This window comes from Sycon ciliatum, chromosome 10, assembly GCF_964019385.1.
Source record: "Sycon ciliatum chromosome 10, ocSycCili1.1, whole genome shotgun sequence".
NCBI classification, from domain to species: Eukaryota; Metazoa; Porifera; class Calcarea; order Leucosolenida; family Sycettidae; genus Sycon; species Sycon ciliatum.
Genome location: NC_088652.1, coordinates 10,616,546 through 10,635,535, shown reverse-complemented (window position 1 = coordinate 10,635,535; position 18,990 = coordinate 10,616,546). Strand labels below are relative to the sequence as shown.

General features: G+C 50.1%; 1 protein-coding gene across 1 annotated transcript in view; it reads left to right on the top strand.

Moving 5' to 3' along the window:
* Nucleotides 1-18,990, top strand: part of LOC135825815 (uncharacterized) — a gene marked incomplete at its 3' end in the record, with an annotated part of 182,048 nt that overhangs the window by 144,117 nt on the left and 18,941 nt on the right. The window contains 4 exon segments of the mRNA XM_065338440.1: nt 1,635-1,742; nt 9,141-9,509; nt 10,704-10,895; nt 11,079-11,111. Coding sequence (XP_065194512.1) covers nt 1,635-1,742; nt 9,141-9,509; nt 10,704-10,895; nt 11,079-11,111 — 702 coding nt within the window.

The following is an 18,990-nucleotide window of genomic DNA, read 5'->3' as shown; positions in this document are numbered from 1 at the left end:
AGTAGCAGAGTAATTCCTGGAAACTATTTCTAGGAATTTTACTCGATTATATCGCGTCCATTCCTATCCAGCTGAATGGCTGTCGACAGATTACTGCGGGAGCAGAGGACGCCTCTTGCGACAAGTTGCGAAAATAATGCCATGAAATCGCTCGAAGTAGACTCCTCTCCAATTTTCTGTTTTTCCTCCTACCTTGTGTACTTGATCATGACATGAATCATATTCTGGTCAATAAATGCGAATAATGCATCTGCCCCGTCTTCAAAATGATGAATATCCCGGAAAAGCCCTCAAACTTCCGAAACAACAACCGGTTGCGTATGCTCGGGCTTGCTTGGTGCAACACATTTTCCACTACCTACCTACTTTGCCAGAGAACACAGTTCCATGAAGGAGATCCGGCCCGAGTTTTGGAGCAGGCGACAACTTTCACACCAAGGTTCAACTCGAGTTCAACTCGAGTGACAGGACTGCACCCAAAAAAGGTCAAACAGGCTAGTAAGTTGTACCCTGCAGGCATGGTGACCAGGTGACTGGTGTACGCAGGAGCACATGACCGCTTGTTCAACCATGTTCGATTGGGAATAAAGGAGGAACGCTGCATCGCAGCCATTTCGGACCAAAACCAGTCGACTCAGCGTCCAAAAGACTACAACATATGGGCCAATCGCGTTCATCCGTGCTTTTATAAGAACGAAATGGCGCTTTTAGTGACAATTTGCATACAAATCCCCATCTAGTAGGGCGCAGTCACCCAGTTTCGGTGGAAGTGTGCGAGTTCGATTGGGATTTAAGTAGGAAGGGAGCGTCTCAGCTTTCTCGGACCAAGACCATTCGACTCAGCACCCCGAAGACTACAACTGGTGAAATATTGATTTTGCCTTAACTTCCCCTTCATCGGAAATGTAGTGTCCGTGATAGGTAAATGCCTTACCTGGTGTAAAATGGTGACCGTATTCCTCGTTTCAGCAATTACAAAGTGAGACCGGTGGCTGCTCACGAACTGCAACCTCCAAAATAGTTTTCCAGGGTACGGCATAAGTGTCTACATCACTCAGAGTCATCTCTCCAGTGTAGGAAAGGTCTCCTGGGGAGACTAGAAGGGCTCTAAGGAGCAAATTTCATTGGAATATTCACTATTCGGAAATAGGCGAAATCAACAGAAAACAAGCTCGCAGGTGCGGCGCCATGGAGGCTACGATTCCCGCGAGAAAAAAATAATTCTCTTGAAGGCCTTGGCGTTTTTAAAATGGGCATTGTTTGATTTCCCACTCCACTTTCCCAAATAAACCGAAACTCACAACTGAACAGGAAAGTTGCCCCCCCCCCCTCCCCCGACACCGCCAAAGTGTTACTGCCAAGGTTCTAGGACAACTTGTACTACTGACTCTAACAAGAAAAGTACCCCTGATCATTTCCCCTGCCAAACACCACCTATGTCCTATATTACTACACTAAAATTGCAAATACAAGTAGTTTGTTGGTGCACTTAAGCAGTTGATGTCACAAGCCATCTATTAATTTCACTGTATTGGTTATGATATAATAATTATATCCGAGTCATAGGATCTCAGTTATTTTCTTTGATCTACATTGGACATTGCTTCTTTCATAATTATGTCCTACGATTTCAGAATATGCTCCTTGTTCATCGGTCGAGTGCAAACAAGAAGAATTCTGTAATTCGACGGGACAATGTGAATGTAGAATGCCTTACTATTACAATGGTACAAGTTGCTCTCGTAAGTAAAAGCAATGAGCTGTATTGCTCACTCTCTCAGAGATTACAACTATTCTAAGTAGTCGACCATTGCAAAGTACAAACATAGTCTAAGCAATGCGAAATTATTTTTGATACGCCAGCAGTAAGGTGGTGTGTGGCATTCCTAGTTTGAACCCAGATCCTAAAATGCCATATGACACTCTATGCACCGTACCAGCCCCAGATCTTGATCCAGACCTTGACCTTCAAATTGGATAAAACTGGCTTTAATCTTGATGAGACCGATGACGGCCACTTTCCTACAGAGAAGACGATAGTTTAAGTATCAGGAACGAACGACCACAAGGCACGATGACAACTATTTATTCTCAACAGTATGTTGACTTCGATCGACAAATTAATGAATAACTAACACTAAAACCACCAGGTAGTTGTAGCATGAAAATGACAGTGTATATGAGAAAAGCATACACATACAACATACAAATACAGCGCACACAGCAAACCGCACATAGCGCCTGTAGCGTACACCACGTCGTAAACATCAGCGGTACGGCGGTGTCGGGATACAACTGCATTGAAACGAACACAATGTGACAAGCGAGAAGGCCTTTCACTCTTGAAATTTGTGATTTCGCAACATTCTCCCCACCAGAGGGCTTCTCACCGCCGTACAACAACTCACAAGTGAAAAGCGACCGGGGCTCTGACTAAACGCCCAGAACGAGTCATCCGCTGTTGTGGGGGTGGGGAAGGTGGAATATTACTACTGCTCACCACTTCGGCCAACTCGATTTCGCGAAGCTTGCCCCTGTGGGATATCACACACGAAACGGTCACCGGTCCACTTCAACGTGGGGCGGACGCTGGACCAGACAGCACACAACCGATAATTTCACCTAGCTTGCAGATCGGGGCTGTCACACAGGACATGGTCACTGGGCAACTGCCTCGTGGGGCAGACGCTGGACCAGATAACATACATCCGATCTCCGTGTTGCACACAGTCACTCCGCTCACTCCTTCCGTGCTAACTGTAGCGTATAGCATGTCCCGTACGGTAGCGTATCCCCGTACGTTACTGTATCCCCGTATCTTAGCATATTCCCGTACGTTGCTATATCCCCGTACGTTATCGTATCCCCGTACATTAGCGTACGGAGTCTGCCTTTGCATAAAAGCTGCTGCTCACGATTCTTTTAATTGCCAGTTAGTTAATTTAGTTGCGAGTTAATTTCATTGTCAGTTATAGTTACATTTCAATTGCCAGCTACAGTGTGTTCACTGCGACCCATGTGCATTTGCCTCCGAGAGAGACTGCGGCCCGCTACAAAATTGGTGGGAGCGGTAAATTCATTTTGTTTCATTCTATACCTAACTTTGTTACTTTACACGTTTCTCCGATTCGATGGCTCAGCCGAATGTACCTGCCGTGGTACCCGTCGCTGCACCCGCTGAAGCCCCGCTCCTGCCCAACCACCGAGAGCGGCGTACCATGTGCAGCCCGAAAAATACAAGGGTCGCCTGGAGGACAACTTCGGGTCCTGGCTGATGCATTTCTACCAGGTCGCCGCGGTAAACAACTGGACCCCCGTTCAGCAGACGCAGTTCCTGGGCCTCGCACTGGAAGGCGAGGCCCAGCTGTATTACCAATCGCTTCCAGCGGCCACCAGGAACGGAGGCCACCAACAGCTAGTCCAGGCGCTGCAAGCTCGGTTTGATCCAGCGCAGCGCGTCGACCTCAATCGCGCAACGTTTCAAGCTCGTCGCCAGGCCAAAGGCGAACAACAGGGTACTTTCCGTGAGGCGGTTCGCTCCCTGGCCCGGCAAGCTTACCCCAAGATGGCCGCAGGGGATCTCGACAGCCTAACAAAAGACCAGTTTATCTCCGGGTTTGACTTGCGGGGCATGCGGGTCCGCGTTCGGGAGCTAAACCCGCAAACAACAGACGGGGCCCTCCAGGCCGCGCTCCATTACCAGGCAATCCTAGTTGCCGAACTGGCCGCCGCGGAACCTGTGCCGATCCCTGCCTTTGCTGTTTCCCAGCCACTCGACACGGTGACAGACCAACTGAAAGCTGTGTTAAACCGTCTGGCTACGTTGGAGGCCAGTCTGCCAGGACCAATTCGTTGGTCTCAACCTGATCAACTACCACAGCCCCCGCAGACGCAAGGCCGCACACCTGTCACTTGCTGGTCATGTGGCCGACAGGGTCACATCAGCCGAGAATGCCGTGCCCGTCGTCCTGCGCGGGTGGGAAACTACCGGCGGCAGTACTAAGTACCACGGACGCTAGCCCTGCCGCACCCTGCTCTTCCGGGACCTACGTAAGCACTGTGTTGTTATGACTTGCTGGCTTGCTCCTTGCCCACCCTGTTACCATGGTTACGCTCACAATTTTAACTGTTTTGCTCACTGTGCTGTACCGCCACCGCCTCCCTGATGTACGTGCTTTTCTCCCCGACCTCTCCCCATTACACTTCTTTTCGTCGAGTTTGTCCCGACGCGACCATGCATGCCGCCTACCTGTAATACCCGTGACTGTGAACGCAGTCGATTCCAATGCTTTGTTAGCCAGTGGGTCTTCCAAGTCAATTGTGAGCAAGAAGCTGTGGGATTCTCTGAGTAATCGCCCATCCCTGTCCCCTCCACCCCCCTCACGCATCCTTTCTGTGGATGGCTCGTCCGTAGCGATTTAGGTCAAGCTGAGTTGCACATTTCTGTTTCGCCCACCACCCCGCCTGTCCTGCATGAGTTCTTAGTTGCCTCCATCCATCCCGAGGTCATTCTAGGGGTTGAATTTTTGCCTGCCCAAGCGTGTTCGCTTGATTTCGCCCCTTCCAACATGTCCATTGCTGGTCACGTTATTCCCCTGCATTCCCCCACTGTGATCCCGTCACCTGTCCATGCCGCTTCGCTCTCCGCTACTCCCGTTTTATGCACGCTTCCCGCTGCTGTGACCGTCCCTGCCATGTCTCATTACATTTGCTCCGCAAAAGTTGCTTCCCGCCATTATTCTGATAGCCCCCTGCTGTTTGAGCCTTGTGAGTCTACCTGCAGTACTCACCACATTGTCGGCCTCGGTACTCTGGCTACCATCACTGATAACATAGTGCCCGTCCGTCTGATCAACCCCAATGAGCACCCCATCACACTACCTGAGAACTGCCCGCTTGGCTCTCTGTCACCAGGCACCATCGACTCTTCGGCCACAAAACCTCCTGCTGATTACCCCGCCGAGTACACGTCTGCTGCTGCTACCGCTCAGTCTGTCACTGCTATGTTCAACACCAGCAATCTGCCGCCTGATCAACAATCCCAGCTCCACGCTCTGTTAGAGGAGTTTTCCGACATCATCTCAACCGGCCCATCTGACGTGGGTCGCACTCAAGTCATCACTCACGACATTCCTACTACAACGGACCAGCCTATTCGGATGCAGCCTCGCCGCCTGCCCGTGCACCGTCAAGCTGAGGTACGGGATCATATTGACCGACTCATTGATGATGGTATAGTGGAGCCTTCCGCGAGTCCATGGGCTGCTCCAATAGTCGTCGTACGCAAACCGGATGATAGTATCCGCCTCTATGTCGATTACCGCAAACTCAACCAGCGCACTAAGCGTGATGCCTTCCCGTTACCCCGCGTCGACGATGCTATTGACGCCATGCAATGCTGTAAGTACTTCTTGACACTAGATTTGGCATCCGGTTACTGGCAGGTAGAGCTCACTGAATCTGCCAAGGTAACGTCTGCCTTTACCACTCCGTTCGGCTTATTTCCGTTGAATGTTATGCCTTTTGGATTGTGCAACGCACCTGGCACGTTTCAGCGCCTGATGTCTACAGTGCTTCGTGTCCTCATCCCAGCAATCTGCCTCGTATATCTAGACGATATCATTGTGTTCTCCAAGACGTTCCAAGAGCATCTCACCAACCTCCGCGCTGTGTTCCTGTGTCTCCGCAAAGCTGGTCTGAAGATCAAGCCATCGAAATGCAACCTACTACAACCGTCTGTCGTCTACCTGGGCTTTCACTTCGCCCACGACGGCATTCGTCTTAACCCTGGTAAACTGGAATCTGTCCGCACCTGGCGTCAACCCACAAGTAAGACAGCAGTTAAGACATTTCTTGGCTTTGCGTCTTATTACCACCGATTTATTCCAAAGTTTTCAATGCTTGCCCAGCCACTGCATTTCGTCACAGAATCCAAAGCCACCTTTGCTTGGTCAGATGCTTCATCTCAAGCTTTCAATACGCTAAAACATGCACTTCTTACCCGCCCAGTTCTTGCATACCCCATTCCGAATCACACGTTCATCCTCGACACAGATGCTAGTGACTTTGCTATGGGCGCTGTGCTCTCTCAGAAAGATTCAAATGGCACAGAGCATGTTGTAGCTTACGCTAGTAAGAGCCTTTCACATAGCCAACGCCGCTATAGTGCTACTAGGAAGGAACTTCTAGCTGTTGTCACATTCTGTGAATATTTCCGTCATTATCTTGCTGGCGCACACTTCACACTACGCACTGATCACAAGGCTTTAGTCTGGCTGCACAACTTCACTGGCACAGATGGCTTGCTTGCTCGCTGGATTGAACGCTTGGCTATGTTTGATTACCGCATTATCCATCGCCCTGGTAAGGCTCATGCTAATGCGGATGGTCTCTCTCGCAAACCTCCTTCACCGCCCGCCGAACCTGCCCTGACAAATGCTGCCATTAGTACTGATGCTTCGCTGCCTCCTACATCGCTAACGCGGGTCCGTGATGCCCAAAACCAGGATCCTGATGTCACCGCAGCTATGACGTGGGTCCGGCAGTCTCAGCGGCCTGATCGTCACAGCCCTGAACTGCAAGGTTCTAGCAGGTTCCATCTCGCTCTCTACCATCAGTTCAGCCGCCTGATACTCGACAACGACATTCTGTACCGCAAGTATGAATCGGAAGATGGTAGTTCGCACTCCTTGCAGCTGGTGATTCCCCCGTCCAACAAGAAGTGCTCGCCTTACTTCACAGTCACATCACTGCTGGTCACATGGGTACCAATTGAACAACGTCCCAGGCCCGACCGCGCTTCTATTGGCCTGGTATGTCCGATGATATTGACCTGTTCATTCGCACCTGTGAAGTTTGCCAGCGCCGCAAACCACCTGTCCCAACACCTTGGGCGCCAATGGTTACGTCGCAGCCTTCCTTTCCTCTACAACGAGCCGGAATGGATATTATGGGCCCGCTTCCGGTGACACCTCGAGAAAACCGCTACATCCTCATCGTTGGAGACTATTTCACGAAGTGGTACGAGGCGTTTCCGCTCCCAGACATCCGGGCCGAGACAGTCTCCCGGTATTTCGTAGATGGCTTCGTCTGTCGCTATGGTGCACCGCATAGGCTGCACACTGACCAAGGTGCCCAGTTCGAGTCCAACCTGTTCAAGTCCATCTGTGCAATGCTGGATATTCACAAAACTCGAACGACGCCCTACCATCCCCAGAGTGACGGCCTCATCGAGCGGTTTAACAGAACACTGGAGCGCATCCTCGCCACCACAATCAATGATCACCAGGATTGGGACCTCTATCTGCAACGTGCTCTATTAGCTTACCGCATGAGCGTGAATGACACCACAGTGTTTACACCTTTCGTCTGATGTTTGGCCGAGAAGCAACTCTGCCCATCGATCTCGTGTACGGCCAACCACCTGCTACACCACCCACTACTGCCCCGCGTTATGTCCTGCAACTTCAAGACTCCCTGCGTAAGACATTCACCACTGCCCGAGCCCAGGGTGCCAAAGCCCAACAACGTCAGAAGAGGTACTATGATGGCAACGCTCCGCCCACACAGTATGCCATAGGCGATCTGGTATTCCTGCACTCTCCCGTTGTTCCCGCTGGCCAGTCTCCCAAGTTCCATTCTCCACGGACAGGAGCCCACCAAGTTGTCACTGTTCTCGACAATTTCACAGTCCGCATCGAAGCTCCCCGAACGAAACGCCGTCAAGTTGTTCACATCAACCGCCTGAAACAGTATGTCTGCCTACCACCTGTTGCTCCGCCTCCGACCACTTACACTCCAATCATTCACCCTTTAATGCCACACCCTGCTCAGCCGCTCCCTCAGCCGCTACCTCCTGCTCCTGTAGTTCCACCTCCTGTTCACCCCTACAATCTTCGGAACCGCCAATGATCCGCCCACCAAACCGCTACTAATCACGAGGACGTGATTGTATTTGAGAGGGGAGGTGTAGTGTATAGCATATCCCGTACGGTAGCGTATCCCCCTACGTTACTGTATCCCCGTATCTTAGCATATTCCCGTACGTTGCTGTATCCCCGTACGTTATCGTATCCCCGTACATTAGCGTACGGAGTCTGCCTTTGTATAAAAGCTGCTGCTCATGATTCTTTTAATTGCCAGTTAGTTAATTTAGTTGCGAGTTAATTTCATTGTCAGTTATAGTTACATTTCAATTGCCAGTTACAGTGTGTTCACTGAGACCCGTGTGCATTTGCCTCCGAGAGAGACTGCGGCCCGCTACACTAACCAGTATCGCCCTTCTCATTTCCTTAGCTTCTACGCCTTGCGCTTCTACGTCTTGCGCTTCTACTTCCACTGGCTTCAAATACTCCTCTGACCGCTGCTTTTCTGTGAGCAAAGTCTTCCACTCCTTGTCTGGCGTCCTTCCGAGCGAGGCAAGCAAATCTCGCTTTGCTTCCTCATATGTACTGCTGGCGGTGCGGTCGTTCATCTTCTTGAGCTTTCCGTTAAACTCTGTGCGGAGGGCACCCTCTTGCCGTCTAGCTCGGCGCTCTTCACGCACCTCGCACTGTCGGAGCCTCTTCTCCGCGTACTCCATTAGCCTATCCCCTTCAAATCCTTGACAAATTCCGTTGGCGATAATTCTCTCTTCAATGGTCCATAGTTCCTGTGCCATGCTCGCTTCGATCCTGGCGTGGTCGCCAAATGTTGTAAACCCTCTGGTTCTCTTAAGTATCAGGAATGAACGACCACACGGCACGAGGACAACTATTCACTCTTGACAGTATATTTCACTTCGATCGACTAATAATAATGAGTAACGAACACTAAAACCATAGGTAGTTATAGTCTGAAAATGACAGCGTATATGAGAAAAGCATACACATACAACATACAACTACAGCGCACACAGCAAACCACACATAGCGCCTGTAGCGCATACCACGTCGTAAACATCAGCGGTACGGCAGAGTCGGGATACAACTGCATTGAAACGAACACAATGTCACAAGCGAGAAGGCCTTTCACTCTTGAGAACTTGTGGTTCCGCAACAGTAATGTTCTTTTTGTATACGTGAAGTAAATGCATTCACAATATTTTCTTCGATATGACTTTTTTACTGTCTGCTGGTGTGTCTGCTCCTCCTTCCCAACAGGCATGTATCCAAGTACTGCTCGTTGCCCACTTGCATCCTTACATATCCCACTAGGATACCATTTTGAACCCGTGTTTCTGCCACAAGCCCCGGGAATGTGCAAGGATGCTGGTATGGTGATTCCTACACTTGACGATGGCATTGACGGCCAAAAATTGGTGGAACGCTGTGTGTATGATATGATCCAAAATTATCCACTTGCCATTGGCAATCTTCCAACTTTAAATCCATACTATCTTGGGGTCAGTGTTTACCTGAATGGTCTAAGGGGAGTATACTTCCGCAATGGAGTGTTCCTGAGTACCGGTAATATTAATAGGGGATTGAGCAGGGATGATTCACGGATAACAGCTCGCGTGATTTGTGCTGGTGAGGTTTGTTCTCTGAACAGAAACATTTTGTATTCCGGTACTCCACGTGAACTTTAGCGTGAATCCGTTTTGTGGATACACATAGGTGCAAAATGTCTTGCACCTTGGACCCAAGAGCACGTGACCTCTTATTCAACCATGTTCGATTGGGAATAGGGGTTGAACGCTGCATCAAGGCCTTCTCGAACCAAAACCAATGGAACTCAGCGTCCGAAACACTACAACATATGGGCCACTCGCCGCCATCTGTGCTTTTATAGGAACGAAGTCGCGCTTTAGTGACATTTTCCATAAAAATTCCCATCTAGTAGGGCCCAGTCACCCAGTTTCTGTGGAAGATGCGAGTTCCTTTCGGGATAAAGGAGGAAGGGAGTGTTGTAGCTTCCCGGGACCAAGACCATTCAACTCAGCACCTCGAAAACTAAAGCTGGTGAAATGTTGATGATAGGTTTTACCTCCCCTTGATGAAAATGCAGTCAGCATAAATTTCAACCTCTCATTATGTATACTTGTTGAAGTATGTTTGGGGCAGAACAGATGGCTCCCAATAGAGTTCAGCATGCTTTTCGATGTAACATCACGTCCTCCCTCCAGTTCAAGGTTGTGTTGCACGCGTATTGTCTTACTGTGGCGTGAACAGCCCCCCCCCCCCCCCCCCTGTCTTGAGTACTAGTAATCCTGAGGTTCTGAGACATGCCGAGGCTAGCTGTATTCTCAATCTCCGGGTAGCTGTATGCTCAGTCTATACATTCTTGATCTTATCTTTTCTTTGCTTCTTCTTTTCTCTCAGGCTCTCTTTCTTTTTTTTAATGTTTTACTGCCAGAAGTCGTCTTCATATAAGGAGGCAGATCTGCCTGTTTGTTGTACGACTTTAAGTAAATCCAACCAACCAACCAAGTGCTGCAACATTCTGCCGCACAGGGAGCATTGAGTGTTATGACCTGCAGAGGTTGGGTTCAAGGGATTGGTGCTGCAATTCGTCCAGCACGGTGATGGATAGACTGGGACGCACTCAGCCATGATATTGTGTTGACTTATAGCAACACAATAAGGTCACCTATGTACATGTGATGTGTTTTAAATCCGTTGATCCCCGATCTGCAGAGAGTGCTCAATGTAAGAGACAGAGTTACAACCAACCTGAACGTCCTCCGCTGAGCCTGCTATGTGGTGTGTTTTATATATTTGCAGCATTTAATGATTGCACATCACCGCCCGCTATTCCAAATTCCATAGTTAAATGGGTAAAAAGTCAACCAACAGGCAGTGATACGTTCACATCGGGCAAAGTATGGGTCCAATGCGACAAAGGTTACGTATATGAGGGTCCGCTTCCTTTAGTTTGTGCAGGCAATGGCAAATGGAGTTCTGAAGATAATTTGCGTAAGTCATTCAGAATTACATTGTCGGTGAAGAAAGCAGACTGAGTGCTGTTCTGCTCAAAATGTCTGCTGCTTGTAGCACTTCATCCATGCGTTGCAGAGATGAATCTTTCAAATATACAATAAGAAGAGCCAGAAAGAACTGATTCTCATATAGATTGCCTGGTGTCTTTGGTTTATGCAGGTTTGCGTCGAAAGGCTTATGGAAAATGTCTGAGTAAGTACATTGTTATGCAAACATGCAGTTATGCAGTGAAAATATTAAATTTACCTTTCAACAACACCATAACAGGAGCCGACCATCAGATTTTGCTCAACTGTGTCTCCTAGTTACCGTATTATTAAAATTACAAGTATATGATCTCGGATGTCGAGCCAAAGTAATCATGGGTTAAAAGAAAAGGACAAAATGTTACAAGTTATGGCTGGCTGTCCACCAACATAACCAGATCATAATTATACAGTCAGAGTGTGGCTGTATATGTTGTGCTTACGTTGGTGAACAGCCAGTCATGATTTGTAACATGTTGTCCTTCCTGTTAATCCATGATTCTCACAAAGATGAATTTTTATATTAATGAATTTAGGATTTTGTGTCCGCAGCTCAGTTCTTGCCAGAAAATACATGGGCCAGTGCATGCAATACCGTGTCTAAGAGCAAAATTTAGGAAAATTTTTTTTCCCTTGAAAATCAATCACAGGGGTCTAAAGAACACCTCTGTGGAAGATAAAGTTGGATATCATATTTGAAAGTATACAGAGACCATGATTTCTATGGCATTGTCCAACACGGAATATGCCTTATAATGCATTATCTACAGTGTTGCTGAAAACAGCTACAGGTTTGCGAGGCAGACTTTAGTCTTGCCCAAGACAATCAGTGAAGGCTGCCTTGTTCTCCGCATGACAAAACCCAGCAACATTGTCCAGCAAGTACTTTCGGCGTAGAGCTGACAAGCCTGCTTCTGGAAGCACATCAGGAAGAGAGCTGCTTGAGAAGCCTGTGGTGTCACTGGGATTACGCAGCAGCTGGATGGTGTCACCTTCTTCAGCAGCCGACGTTTTTTTCATCTTGATTTTGCCTGGTTGTTCTTTGGTCATGTTGAAATGCTGGTACTGTGTTATGCCAGCAAGGCGCTTGAAGTAACCCTGAAGAAAGGAATCCCAGTCCCTCCACTCCCAGTTTTTCGTACTGGCGACGTTCGAGCAAGCAGATTCCGTAACGACACTCACGAGCTGCTCCATCGTGTCAATATCACCTAGTCGGTACTTTTGCTTCGCAAGACCGAATCCTCCATCAACTGAACACCGAGTGTGGCCGACCACCATAAAGGAGATATCAATCTGATCCTCCAGTCCGCATAGCAAACGCCAGCAAAGATACGCCATCATTGTTTTGTTTTTGTTTTGGCCGCAACAGTTGTCACAGTGGAGGTGGAGCTTGCGGCCATGAACGGAGCTCTCAAGGTAAGCATGTAGCATTGATATCACACAGTTAGGGTTGTGATTCAGCTTGTTGTCTTCTCCCATTGTTTGACCCTCATGGTAGAGATGATGAATTTGCTCTTTGGATGCTTCATTGACGATGCCGAAGTCATTCACACGGAACATAACTTTGTAGTAGACCGGCCCTGGTTGTCTCGCGTGCTGAGGCAGGACGAATTGCTCGGCAAAGTCGAAAGTCAAATGAGTAAATTCAGGGTTGGCTGGATTGGCCACCAGAGATTCGGATGCCTGTTCAATCACTGTCGTGTAGAACTCGCGCTCTTTTTGTGCAAGGACCACATGGTCACGGAGCGCTTCCGTCGCAGAAATCTTTTCATCCTCTGCACGAGCAGAACGAATATCGTCCCTGAGCAGCTCACACTTGTTGCACACATCCATCCGCCGCGTCATAAACTTGATGGACTTGCACTTTTTCGTCCACAGGTACAAAAATGCACGGTAACCCCGGGTTTGCGCTTCACCGGACTGCTTTACGTATTCGGAGTGTACGGACTTGTAAGTGGCAGATGCAGGTAAGTAGATGGGAGCTTCCTCACCTCTTCCTCTTGGGGCTGCAGGCATTGGGAGACCGAACACTAAGCTATAGTTCAAGATGAACTGCTGTGCTCTGTCTCCCACTTCTGCTGGAAATTTGTTCCAAGGCACATTGCCAACGTTTCCGTGAGCACCTGGGTGACAGCTACCATTCTCCACATCCAGTTGCAGACGACGCAAACGCGTTCTGCCAACCATATGCAGCTTCATGAACGCGGTACGACACACAATGTGGCCCATCACAGTATAACCAAATGTGATGCGCGTACGCTCCGGATCTGCTGCGGAAGCTGCAGAAGCTGTCGACTGATTATGTACGACAGGGTCGTCGCGTGTGCAGCGCGCAGCCAGCACACCAATCAAAAAAATGTCTAGCTCTTTGGATTTCATTGCCGAGACTTGGTCTTGGTAGTGAAGGATTGAGTTCGAAGTGAAGCTGCTATAGTGGTTGCTCTGCACGCAGCCACAGCCTTGAAGAATCAGAGAGTCCACAGCGGCAACGCTCTGAAGCGCGTCTTGTTCATCGTCTTCATCGTCGCTTGCTGAATCAGTGTCTCCACCTGATTCCTCGGCACTCGACTCACCTTCAAGCTCAACCCAGGAGTCTTCCACGCGCGGGCGCTTAGCAGGAGGCTCATCAGACTCACTACCAGACAGTGAGCGAGTGCAGCTGCTAGTTGCCGACTCCTCCGACTCGCCAAAGAAACTGTCGTCTTCCGCCTCGAGAACTTTGCCGATCTCTTCGGAGGCGCCGATAATCACGCGGGCGGTACAGCCGGACCGACGTGCTGCTCGGCTTCTACCTCGAGTGTGACTACTCACAGGCCCTTCCTCAAGTGCTTCTTCCAACTCCTGCTGTGCCGCCACGTCCATGATGATTGATGAAAGTCGATCGCTTGTCGCTTCTCTTGAGATCGAGCTGGAATGTCGACAAGATCAGCGATCAAGCTAAACAAATGTTTGCTCTTCTTTCCGATCGATTTTCTCAAAATTCTGAAAGAAATCGGTTTCCACCGAAGACACGTTTTCGCATGCACTGGCCCACATGTTGTAAACCACCAGTTCTCAATTGGGAAAGGCCTTCGCGCTTATGGCATTGTATTCGTTGAAATGTTGTATTTCGACTCCGCCGTACCGCTGATGTTGCTGCATGGCATACGCTATATGCGTTGTGTGCGTTTTGCTGTATACGCTGTTATGTCCAGTTTTATCTGCTTATGTTTTGCATGTACGCTGTTTTTGCATGCTATAAATAGCTGGTGTTATTAGTGTTCATTGTTAATTATCAGATGAAGTGAAATATACTGTGTAAAGGAAAAGAGTTGTCCTCGTGCCGTGTGGTCGTACGATCCTGACAATTTAGAGAATCTTGCAAGGTTCATAACATTTGGCGACCACGCCAGGATAGGAGCGAGCATGGCAGAGGAACTATGGAACAATTTGGAAGCCAGCTTTATCGACAATGGAGAGCGGTTAGGATTAGAAGGCGAGTTGTTGAAGGTACATGTGGAGCAGAGGCTCCAACAGTACGCGGAGCGTGAGGAGCGCAGTGCCAGACGGCGAGAGGAGGCGCTCCGCACCGAGTTTGCCAAAACACTAAAGGAGATTAACGAGCGCATCGCCAATGCGCAGGAGGGTGAGGGTAAAGCCACGATGGGAGGTACAGAGGAATCTCCCAGTCACAGCGGTGGGCGTCAACCGGTGATGAAAATCCCCTCATATGATGGAACGCAGCCATTGGAGCGTTATCTTGACCTGTTCGAGGACATCTGTTCCAAGAACGAGTTCGAAGAAAGCGAATGGCTGCTGCGACTGCGCATTGCGCTAGCGGGTAGCAAAGCGGAGAGGATATGTATTGGATGCAATAATTACGAGGAAGCAAAACGAGAGTTGCTTGCCTCGCTCGGAAAGACTCCGGATAAAGCGTGGAAGACATTGCTGACAGGCAAGCAGCGGTCAGATGAGTCGTTTCATCAATACGTTGTCCGTGTTTGCCGAGAGGTAGAGGTGTGGGCCACACTCCTATGACAGAAGATGGCGAGGTGGACACCAAGTATAGCGCCGATATAGGAAAAATGTCCCCGGTGCTGCAAGCAATGGCAAAGCAGGTAATCTTGGAGCAATGCAGACCTGAGATGAAGACGTACCTGGTCGAACGGCAGTGCTACGGGATGTCACTGCGCCAGGTACAGGAGCACGGCGCGTCTTACCAGGTCGCGCACGGACGACAGGGTGATACTGCCAGGAAGCCAGTAGAACGATCCGTGCCAAGGCCCACGGCGTCGGCACAGTGCATGGCGATATCGGTCGCAGATGCAGAGAAGCAGCTAAAGTCGCTGCCACAGGAAGGGAGAAAGGGTTTTCTGCAGCGAGAGAGACTCTGCTGGAACTGCCTTAAGTATGGCCATATGGCCAGAGAATGTCGGTCAGGCTCGAGATGCACGAAATGCCAGAGGAAACACCACCTGCTAATACATGATGTGTTGGATAGAGCAGGTTACAGCCGGGAGAAACCGACTGAGATAGTTACGGAGAAGAATGTTGGGTCGTGCTGTCTACACTCGCCAAGTGTGCGGCTGATGACCGGAGTGGCACGAGTTGAGGGAAGAACTCGAAACGCGAAGGTTCGCGTGTTCCTGGACTCGGGTGCTGAGGCGTCATTCGTGACTGCAGCGTTGGTGTCAGCAATCGATGCAGAACACGTTGGGGTTGAAAATGTAGAGGTGAAGCCGTTCGGCGCGGAACCAACCCAACAGCGCATGGATAAGTACGCCATCACGATCCAGGGTAGCTCCGCTAGCATTCGGGTACGCGCGTTCGTGAAACCAACGCTTGAGCTGGACCTGAAGTGCGCAAGTCCGCAGACCATTGCGCAGTGGCACAGTTGGGGAGTAGAGCTGAGTGACAAGCCTCAACAAGGGACATCAGACGAAATACATATGCTGATTGGTGCAGACTATATCAACGCGGTACTGCACAGCAAGAAGGAAGTTAATGGTGAGACGGTGTGGAACACAGAGATAGGTAATGTATTATCTGGTCCAGCGTCTGCACCAAGTCGAAACAGTCAGCCGGTGACCGTGTCATGTGTCACAGCCCACATCGACAAACTATGGCAGTTGGATGAACCTCCAGAACAACATCAGCACCTGCCATCTTTCCCGCTATGTCGCCAGGGCAGCGGGTACCAAGTGGGTCTCTTGTGGCGAAATGAGCGTCGGCCAACGGATAACTTTGCTCAAGCTAGAGTCATCGCAACGCGGCTTCTTGAAAAGCTGAAGAGGAATGGGAAGCGTGCGCTCTATGATGATGTGCTGATCAGGGAGTACCGCGAGCTTGGAGCAATTGAGCTGGAGCCATGTGAGAGCGATGCCGGGTACTATGTACCGCATCATGGTGTGTTCCGCGAGCACGCTGCAACCACGAAGTTAAGAGTGGTGTTCAATGCCTCGGCGACGGCGCCAGATGGCAAGTCGTTGAACGACATGGTTGACCCTGGACCATCGCTATTGCCGAGTCTCGCAGGTATGCTATTACGGTTCCGTGAATATAAGAGCGCGCTGCAAGCGGACATCCGCAAGGCTTTCTTCATGGTCGCGGTTAATCCCGAAGACCGTCCGTACCTGCGTTTCTTGTGGCCCGGTCGAAGCGACAGCAATGAACTGTTAACCTGGAGGCTAACGAAACTGCCATTTGGCGTAAACTGCTCGCCATACATGCTTACTGCGGTGATTCAGCATCACTTGAAGGAGCTACGGGCGTTGTCTGCACCCAAAGAGCGAGATCGTATTGATCTCTTGCTCACGAGTTTCTACGTTGACGATTTGGTCTCTAGTGTCTCAAATGCCTCGGAAGCTAAGGAGATGCAAGAGTTCAGCGTGCGTGTGCTTACGGATGCTGGCATGGAGTTACGCAAGTGGCGAGGCAACGAAATCCCGTGCGATCCAGAGGCCGGAGATAAAGTTCTCGGTCTGAAATGGAAAACCAGTGATGACTTGCTCAGCATAGCAGCGCTAGGCGAGTCTGATAGGCCGTCTGTTTGGACCCGGCGATCCCTCCTCAAGTGTGTTGCGTCAGTGTTTGATCCGCTAGGTCTAGCAGCACCGGCAGTTGTGCCCGGAAAGATACTGCTACAGCAAGCCTGGAAAGTCGGAGGCGACTGGGATGATAAGTTGCCTGATGGCATCGCAGCCGCATGCGCGCAATGGTGGGGAGAGTTGGCCGAAGTGGTGAGCATTGACATACCACGTTGGATTTGCTGCAATCTTGACACGCCTATTGCGCTTCATGCCTTCGCCGATGCCAGTGACAAAGCGTTTGGATGTTGTTTGTATGCAGTCGTCAATGGACAGTTGCACTTGGTATTTGCCAAGGCCAAAGTGGTACCCGTGTCTCCACCCACGTTAGCCCGCCTTGAGTTACAAGCAGTATGTCTAGCGGCTCGCTACGCTGAGTTTGTGGTGAAGGAGCTGCGTGTGACCGTCACGCAAGTCTATGGCTGGACTGACAGTCTCACTACCGTTCATTGGATCAGTAATCCATCGTACAAATGGAAAACATTTGTGGCTAACCGCGTCAGTCAAGTCCAAGAGATATCGAAGAAGGTCGGCATTGTGTGGAACCATTGCCCGGGCCTTCACAACCCAGCAGATTTACCGTCGCGTGGGAGTAGTGCACAGCAGATCCGTAGTCCGTTCTGGAGGGGCGGACCAACCTGGATCACGGAGCCCAATGACTGGCCCACCGCATCCTCAACCGCAGCTACAGATGAGTCCAGTGTAGAAGTACGAGTGTCAGCCACCACCTGTAGTCGAGAATCTGATAAGGAATGGTGGCTCCGATTCAGTAAATGGTTGAGGGCACAGGGCATGGTGACTCGGATGTTGCAGTGGAAGCACACTGAGCCTCGTGCTGAACTCTATTTTGCAGCAGACAACGTATTGTACCGCATCGTTCAAGCCGCATGTTTCGCTGAGGATCTTGAGCTGATCAAGCAAGGTCAACCAGTGAAGCCTGGGTCGAAGGTGTATCAGCTTGCACCGTTTCTGGATGAGCATGGAGTGCTCAGAGCCGGGGGACGACTTCAGCACAGCGAGTTGGCGTATGGAGCCAAGCACCAAGTCCTGTTAGGCAAACATCATCTGACCGAGTTACTGTTGGAGAAAATGCATGTTGAAAGGATGCACCAAGGTGTAGAAGGAGTCTTGTCGTTCATCCGTCAGAAATTCTGGATTATCGGTGGTCGACGGGCGCTACGCAACATTACTCAGCGATGTGTTACATGCCGCCGCTACAAGGCTAAGGCTGCCTCAGAAGTCTGCCCGCCGCTGCCGGAAGACCGAGTTGTTCACGAGAGGCCGTTCGCAACTACCGGCATCGACTATGCTGGTCCGTTGTACGTGCGCCGTGGTGAGTCATCTCCGAAGGTATGGATAGCATTGTTTGTGTGTGCCACCACCAGAGCAGTTCACTTGGAGGTGGTCGATAGTTTAAGTACCGAGTCATTCTTGATGGCATTTCGGAAGTTTGTCGCGAGACGTAGTTTGCCGTCTCGGATCAGGTCTGACAACGCTACAACGTTCAAGGCGGCATCTGACAAACTGGGCGTGCCATGGATGTTCAATCCTCCAGCTGCACCATGGCATGGAGGCTTCTATGAGCGAATGGTTGGTACAGTGAAGAGTGCCTTGAAAAAGGTAATGGGAACAGCGTTTCTGAAGGTCCAGGAGCTTGAGACCCTCTTGTATGAGGTTGAAGCAGTGGTGAATAGTCGTCCGCTAACTTATGTGTCTGATAGCCTGGATGAGCCACCAGTAACCCCTGCAATGATGATGGGTGACATCTGGATGTCGTCAGAGAAGCCAGCAGGTACCCTGGACGCTGCGCAGATGTCATCGAGATTGCGTTACCTCAGTCGGACACTGGAGCATGTCAAGAATCGTTGGGAGGTGGAGTACCTAAGTCAGCTGAACAAACACCAACAGACCATGTCGCGCCCTTTAGCTGTGGGTGATGTTGTCTTTGTTCTCGATGATACCAAGCGCAAACAGTTCTGG